The sequence below is a fragment of the Microchirus variegatus genome, assembly GCF_963457635.1.
Source record: "Microchirus variegatus genome assembly, chromosome: 17".
Classification (NCBI taxonomy): Eukaryota; Metazoa; Chordata; class Actinopteri; order Pleuronectiformes; family Soleidae; genus Microchirus; species Microchirus variegatus.
The window spans coordinates 7,129,952-7,138,828 of record NC_139818.1 but is presented as its reverse complement, the minus strand read 5'-3'; the positions used below and the strand labels follow the sequence as shown (position 1 = coordinate 7,138,828).

Here is an 8,877-nt window from a genome sequence, read left to right as displayed (position 1 = left end):
TGAAAGAGAAATGGAGGAGAGGAGGAGAAAGCTGGATGAAAAAAAGAGGGGGGTCTACGGGGTTATAATCCAACCACCTCCAAAAAAGCAAGCCTTTCTCCTTTTCCTACGCCTTTCACGTTTATCATTTCCATGCGTGGATGTTTAGTCCAGAATCGGTCACGCTCATGATGGAGATGCGGCGGATTTGGCCGCTGATGGACGAATTGCTGATAAACATTTGATTTGAATGCGTCCTTTTCACCGTCTCTCCTCCCCTTTCTTTAGGCTAGTTGTTGCTACGCTGCTAACACCAAAAAGGCTCGCATTCGACAGGCCACGTTGGACGCAGCAGTTGCCCAAAGACGAGAAACGAAATCCCCCAATTCTCAAATTGCTCTTCTTCTTCTTCTTCTGTGCATGTAAATGGTTGCCACCGCTCTGGATCAGAACTGTGTGTGCTAGCAGCAGATGCTAGCTGTCAGTAACGACGCATCAAAATAAAACGGCGCTGCTTTTCTTCCTCCAAATGCTCGCTCCGCGTATTTCTGCTCTCTTTAGCCATTCGAGTAAAAGCGACGAGCAGCGTGTCCTCGCCGAGGAGAATGAAAAAGAATTAAACACATAGAAGCTAAACGAGGAAGTGTAAAGCAAGCAGGCCGCGCGTTTTAATATTTTTTACTCATTTTCCTCCGGAGACGCCATTTTTGAAGGCGGCTGGCCGCTGTCCGTCCTCCCTCTCCCCCTCTCTGTCTCACCGCTGAGACTCATTCAGTGTCTGGGGTGACCTCCATTCACCGGTGCTCAGTCTGCCAGCCAGTCATGCATGCTTTTCCACATTTCAGGCGTATTGTAAAGCTAATTATCACTACGTAGACTAGTTTTTAAGCGTGCACACGCACACACAAACACACACGCACAGAGCGAGATACACACAGAAAATAGTGTGAGGTTTGTTCTGGCCGCTGCGATTGGCTGAGACGGTTTCGAGTGCACAATGTTTGCAGTAATAACCGTGCAGATCCACACACAGACCCTCCGCAGTCACTTTCACACAGTCGCATCCTCATTTTGCAGTATATTTCTGACACACTTACATTTCTTGCCCCCAAACACACACAAAAACAATTAAAAAGACGAAGAAAAACAAGAAGAAAAAAAATACGAATTTTGCTGATTTTAATGTTATTTAATGCTTGCGGAGAACCCAAAAGACCCACAGTGTTTAAAGTTATTTTTCACCTGTAAATCTTACATAGTGAAAGAATGTTGATCAACCTTTACATGTTATGCTTTCGCCAGCAGATGGCAGTATGACGTTTTTTGTCCTGATAAAAGAGATGTATCTTTGCTCTTTGTTGTTTATATTGTACGTGTTGCATTCTGATATTTTATTCTTCTCTGTATGTCCTATAGTCTAAATATTTATATTATAATATTTTAGAATATTTTTGTATCATTCCCTGTATATCGGTTGAGTATGTTCTTGTGTTGTCTTATTTCTACTTACTTTTTTATATTTATATTAGTTATATTTATTTTTTATTTCAAATTGTGCATTACGTGCAAAAACTAACAAGTTTATATAGAATGCAGGAAGAACACACTTGGTTGTCATGCAGGGAATGAATGTTTCCTCAGCATCCTCCTCTCTGGTTGTTATGACAACAGTTTTTTTTTTACAATTTGCACCATAACAAAACTGGGCGGTTTCTACTAGCAGCTCTATACAGTAAGTAAATCTTCATAATATGTGCATGAAAATACAGAAACTCAGACTTTAAACGATCCAACAATGTATGCTTAAAGTGCCTCCCTTCAGCTGTTTCCCTGTTGTCTCACTCCCACCTCTGTATGTCATCTCCAGCTGGGTCATCTCCTCCTCTTTTTCCCCTCACAGGTTCCAGGTCAGAGCCTTGCAGCTGATAATGGATGCTAGTGTCCTTATAGTGTGTGTGTGTGTGTGTGTGTGTGTGGGGGGGGGGGGGGGGGGGGGAATCCAGCTTAATTTTCTCCTCAGGATGTGCCTGCTTTTTATTATCCTTCTCATCAGGCCAACTGTTGTTAAATATGCACACCAGACAGGTAATAACAAAATTGTTAATCCACTGGTGCATTATTTTGGTTTTCTTTCAGGTCTCTGAATCATAAAGGAGGACACTGAGGATACACAGGTATGTATCACTGAGATATAAAAGAGAGGGCGCAGGTTTCGTTGAGAGCAACAGACGGCCTCAGAATATATGTGTGTGTGTTGTATGTCCTGAACCATCACTCTATGTCCTGCATTACTTTCTGAAACTTCATAATAATAATAATGATAATGATGACTTTGATTTATAAAGCGGCTTTCACGAAAACCAAGGTCGCTTTACAAGCAGATAAATAACAAATAACCCAAAACACAATCAGGTGGCAAAATCAAAATTGAGACTGAAAGCCCTGTTGCCAAAGTTTTGCCTGCAGGTGCGGGGGATGAAGAGGATACCAAGGTCAGCATTCAACCCTGGTTTTCTCAATTGCTCCAGTGTTCCTTACCCTTAACAATAGTTCCACACACTAAATGTCACTGATGTAAAAACAAGTTTTCACAACACCAGAAGTAAATAAGTCAGTGCTTTATCAATCCCACACCTTCCTATAATTAGGAGCAGTGGGCACGGGGCAGCCACTGTGCAGTGCCCGGGCAGCAATGGGGGTTGGGTACCTTGCTCAGGGACACCCCAGCCCTTTATTTACCGTTCCAATATCATTCACTTTTTAAATATATGCTAATTTACTCTTTAGTAAATGAAATACAGTTCAGTGTGTCAGTGACATCCAGTTGTGAGACTTCAGAAGACTCCCTTTCCTATTCATGTCAGGGTAACCCTGGACATGTGGGAACATTTGTCAGGGTAAATTTATGTCTGTATTTATATTTAGGTCACCTTTCTCGTTGTGATAACCACACTAAGCTTTTTCACCCATTGACGCCATTCACTCACTCAACGCATCATTTTCTATCACACATCTTCCACACCCATTCACACACCACAGGCACAGCCACCAGGCGCAATTGGGGTTAAACCCAAGGACACTTCAGCATGTTATTATATGTAAATGAAACTACAGTACTTGGTTTTGGAAGTTGTTATGGACTTCTGTCATGTACTCTGTAAAAGAAAAGGAGACGAGACACTTTGTTAATTCATCCATCTCTGCACCTTGATAATGGCCTTGTTTACCTTGACGACACACTTGTATAGCGTTTTAATCTTAATGTTTATAATACATACATTACAATACATTGTCTATGAACAAAATGATAATGAAACGTTTTAAAACAAGTTTATACATTTGATCTGTAACATTTTATCATTAAAATGTAAGTTGTATATGTTTTTATAAATTATTTGCCTTTACAGTATATATGTGTAGGTCCTGTACCAGCCACTAAAGATTTAAGTTTTAGGATTATTTTATCTGTATATGTTTTACTTTATATATTATTTGTGTAGTTAATGCATATTTACGTTTATATATGTAACATAATGTTAATACTTTTCCTTTTATATAGTGAATATTATTTATTATGTAGTCAGATCTGTTTTTTATTTATTTATTTTTGCAAAAACGTGTCTTATATTGTTATATATTATGCAGTTAAACTGTCATTAACAGTTACACATGTAGTTACATGTGATATCTATATAGTTATATGCAACACTGCCTTTTTATGTTGTTTTTGCTGTATGTTTATATCATTTTAATTTGGGGTTTGAATTCACCAGACATTCTCTCAGTCAGATACAAATATGTTTCTATTTAATTACACTTTTTTTGGAACAAAGTACAATTTAAAAAAAAAGAAGAAAAAAAAGGTTTTAATTAATTTCACTGATACATTGAACAAATACAGTTTAATAAATAACCTGCAGTCAACTTTCAGTCTTCACGAGATGGATTTGACTTTTGTTTCCATCTGGTTCCAACGAGAGTCCCAACAGCTGAATTAGTGTGAGCAAAAACAAAGCCCACCTGATGTGTGCACTCGATAAATCACTTTTTGATGAATGGGAAATAAAAACAGAAGCTCTTTTAAAAATCAGGCGATCAGCTTAGTCTCTGATGTCGGAGTGAAGTTTATGTTGTGTTACACTGAGCTGCTGTGATGAGACATCGATCGATGACCACATCTACGTTGACAAAATGTGGGCATCGACTTCCCAGAGGCTGGAAAGATGTACAAGTGTGCATTGGCTAGTAATTGGCCTCACAGCAAGAAGGTCACCAGTTTGGACCCCAGTTGGACTGATGGCCTATCTGTGTGAAGTTTGCATGTTCTAGCAAGTCCTTTCTCTGTGTACACAGTCAAACAACATGCTGTTCTGCTCCCTATGTCAGCGAAGGTTGGCTCAAACTCTGCCCTGGACCCTCGTGTGGATGAAGAAAATTTGTGAATGGATGCCAGATGTAACCATAGCAACACTGTTGCATAGTAAAACTAAACCACACTCAGGTGAGGTTTACTGTCATCACTGATTGAACACTGTCGTTTAAACACTGACATTAAAAACAAGCACAAAGCCACACAGAGGTTCAGTAGTATGGGCCGATGTTTTCGTATCTGGAGTAACTCGGCCAATCAGGGAAGATCCCGTGGGAACAGGTGGGGCTTCCGTATGGGTCAAAATGTATCCCATAGTCACAGGAGTCCGTGTGGTAGCCGTGTCTGTTTGGACAGCTCCTCCTCATTGATGACCAGATGACCCTGTAATTGTCGCCATGGTTACTGTCCCAGTACTCCGATCCGTCCACCTCGTAACAGACAGCGAACTGGACACACTGCTGCGGCTGCAGCTTCTGAGGCAGAGACAGCTCAAAGGAGAAGGTGTCACTGTACGAGCTGGGATACGTCTCCTCCATGTACGTGCAGTCTACGTCCTTGTACGTCTTCCAGTTGTCAAAGGTCACCCGCAGCCTCACGTGTTTCTCGAACGACAAATTTTTGACTTTGACAGTTCCCACCACAGCCTTGTCGCTCAGCATGCAGCGCTCCAGGCACACAAAGTTCCTGTCCAGCCTCTGACGGAAGTGCATATAGTCTGAGGACGGCGGGGCGAAGTCCAGCATCATTTTGTCCTCCTGGGACGGAGTGGAGATCGCCATCTCAATGTTCAAAGGAATAAGAATGGGGTCATTAAACTCGGAGAAGACCTTCACTTTGGTCAGTGACAGGCCTTTTTGATCAGCAAACGTCACTTGTTTTTTAGCCTTTCCATTCTCTTTCAAGGACGAGCTCCTATCATCTGGCTTGGTCGGATCCATGCGGTGCGAGTGCTGAAACCTTATACAGGAGCTCAGAGCAGTCCTGTGGAGAAACTTGTTTTTGGATGGGTACAGAGGTAGAGCCATGTCTGTAGCCATGGTGGGCGGACGGGAAAACTCTGAAAGGGACAGAAGACACCAGATATTTAGAGGTTACAGGCTGTCATTGATGGGGTAGTGTGGCAAGTTGAATTTTGCCAAGCTACAAAGTATCCCTAATGTGTTTGACACATTGAGACCAAGATTATTATAGTTAACGAAAACTAACGAAATAACAAACTAAAATTGAAAAAAAAAAAACATAAAAAATAAAAACTAGAGTTTAAAAAAACAAAAACAATAACTAACTTAAACTGAAGTGTGTGTTTATAAAACTAACTCATATTGTAGTAATAATGTGCTTAGTTTTCATCTTTGTAAATGAAATGAAGTGCATTTTTTTGTTTTAATTTGTTTACAATGTTGGACATAAGGTGATATAAATTACAGATAACATTTGTTATGTAGTTTATTGGGTTGAGTTGGTTCATTTGGGTTTATTGTTTTTTTTTATTTTGCTCATGTTTTTCCTCAGATTGAGCTCCTCAGACTCCTGAGGCTAACTAACAATGTGATGCCTCGCATGAGGGTTATTTATTATTATAATAATTAGTATTTTATTTTTATGTTATTTTCATGCGTGTCTTTAGTCTGTAATAATTTTTTTACTGCATCCAACCTCAGTGCTATGATGCACCTTTTCTTGTAGACTGTTATATTTGATTCAGTGATGTTTGTTCATTGTCCTAATACATTTGACACAATACTTCACCCTTTTGAATCTTGCACCTGGCAAATACTTTTACAAAAACTATATATAAACTAGCAAACCTGCTGTAATAAAACTAATTTTAAAAACAAAAAGTCTAAACTAAATAAAAACTAAAACTAATATAACCTTGTTTGAAACTGAAGTTTGTGTCTCTTTGTAAATTGTGCTTTCTCCTCTGCACTGAAGTCCATAGTCCATTACATTCTTACATCACAGCACACAGTAAATGTTGATCACCTCCTGAGTTCAAATAAAACATTTTATGACTTTTAAAATCCTATGTTCTGGTTTAGTGAAAAGAAAATGACCAAATGAGGCAGCAGTTACTGCTAAGCTACAAGCTAAAATCAAAGATTTTCTCTGGGGACAACGATGTTTGAGACTAAGTGGTTTTTTCCTTGTTTTTGTGTCTCATGCTGGGTTTGTTTTTGTTAAAAACAAAATTCAAAATACCTAAAATATCTCTTTAACCACATGCTCTTGATGTTAGGGTTCCCCCCTGCATTCCTTTAACATTTTACTAATCTTGTATTATCCCCAAATAAATGTATCATCTAATCATGACATTTTTACTTTGTGTTGACTATGAGTCAACAGCATCTACCATCTTGTGCAGCTCATAGGGTGTGTGCCACCCATGGATGTATAATATGAACTGGATAGAGCACCGCCCCTTCATTCCTATGAAGCTGCTCACCCAGCGCATATGCCAAAAAAGTTTTTGACTTCCGCGTTTATTTCCGGGTTATGGGGCCCATAGAGCATGCGCAGTAGTGTCACTACCATAATGTCATGTGAACGAGCCGTCCGCGTTATCGACTTGCTCACTTGCTCGGCGCGTACATGAACAGCGAAAGGCATGATTGGAGTATGCTAATGACGTGAGCTAGCGGATTTCATGAATACCGCCGTCACGTTAACTTCGGATTTAAACCATGGATTTGTAAATAAATGCAAAACCAACGATAGCGAAGTTAATATAGTAAGCTGAAAAGTACAATGACGGAGTTAAAGATTAAAACGATCAATAAAAATGGTTTATTTGGGTTAGGACCGTGACTATTACTTTATGTGTTACAGGAATCATGTTGTTTTTGTCTGATTTCCCTTATATAATTATCTAATTATTATTAGGAACAATAACAACGTGTTAAAGTAGGTTTATAACTCCCGATTCTTTCACTCAACACGTTTATATTCAACTATAATTCGCGTGTTCATCACATTTAACAGTAACTTCATGAACTGATAGTGACGATAAGACAAAGTGAAGTGAAGTGACCGCAGGTCTCAGTGCATCACACGGTCACAGCTCCACAGTCCACACCGTCATCAGTGTCTCGATGTCCGGGACTGAACACAGTGATAAAGTGCAGCATGTCAGTCTCCTCTCCTCAATGAATCCACACAACAGCTCGTTAATACATCGATAATACGTTTGAAAATAAATGTTAATGAGCGCCGAATAAACAACTAAAACCTGCTTTGTCACAATATTTTAAAAATGTAAACGAACCCCCTCATTGTCTTCATTTATTCACATTTCTCATAAAGTGTTCATGTCGTTCGGTTCCCTGACAGCAGCGCCGTTCCCCAGACGCCACATGACCGCGCTTGGCTGTGCTCGTACACAGCTGTGACGTCACTCTGAGAAATAAGTTTTGTCTGGGCTTTTTATGGCCTTTAGGAATGTTTTTCAAACATGAAACTCCATGAACTAAAAATACATAATATAAAGATTTATAAAAGCCCGTGTCGATGTCTCGAGGTGTCCTGTAGACACTTTTACAGGCGTCTCTTTTCCTATTGCGGTCAATTGGAAAATTGCTTTTTGGGATCCATGGGATTTTTTGTTGCAGTACCCACAGTGGCCACCATGAAAAAATTGTCTTCAAGGCAGAGGGGGCGGAGCTCTATCCAGTTCATATTATACATCCATGGTGCCACCGTTCCAGAGGGGGGAGCCGTGCTTCTGAGAGCGGGTGTGCTGAATATGTCACTTCCGGGTACTGGCCAATCACAAGACAGGTGGGCAGGCTCTATGCTGGCTGGCCAATCACAACACAGTCTGTCTTCTGGGTGTGAGAATTTAGTCTGAAATATCGCGGCTGAGGAACAGCATCAGAAAAGACAGATTTCTATTGCTCGTTTACAGCAACTAGGAGGTTTTTGACCATAAAAACAAGTTGATGTATGTAAGTAGACCTCCATAACTAACATATGTGCAACTCTATGGATCACTCTATGGGAGCTTTAAATGTGAATATTTTCCACATAACAAAGCATCATTAAAACTCAATCATTTTGTTTGTGGACAAAACAAGACATTTGAGAACATCATCATTTCCAGTTTTGACAAACACTTATCAACATTTTTTTTAAAAGTGGAACTCGACTGGAAGTTCCTATTAACGCTGTTTTGTTGGTGTGTATCTGCGTCATTACCTTGTTTATGAAGCCCTGAAGTTTTGAAAGAAACAGTTCAGCCATTGCTGAGAACGCTGTGTTTATTGTAATCTCGGGGTTCAGCGAGATCTCTGAAAATCCCGTAATAGTTACGTAAATAGCGGTTCCCCTGAACAGCAGATCGTCCTGCTCCGGGCACTAGTCCGGGCACATCCGGTTGCGTACATTGAACCGCAGAAGAAGAATAACGTCCGTTGTGGAGGTGTTTCACGAGCGACAGTGTCTTCTGACTCTGGGTCTGACTCCAGGTCAAAGTCATAAAAGGGACTGCGGCGGGGAGTCGTGAAGAAGCTATTTTTAAACATTGTTAA

General features: G+C 40.2%; 1 protein-coding gene across 1 annotated transcript; it reads right to left on the bottom strand.

Annotated features, from left to right (window-relative positions):
- Window positions 1-4,560: 4,560 nt before the first annotated feature.
- On the bottom strand, window positions 4,561-5,388 carry ppp1r3b (protein phosphatase 1, regulatory subunit 3B; the record flags this gene model as incomplete). The annotated part of the gene is made up of 1 exon (XM_083903435.1): window positions 4,561-5,388. One exon carries the CDS (start codon window positions 5,386-5,388, stop codon window positions 4,561-4,563), a length of 828 nt encoding a protein of 275 aa, XP_083759561.1.
- Window positions 5,389-8,877: the final 3,489 nt, after the last annotated feature.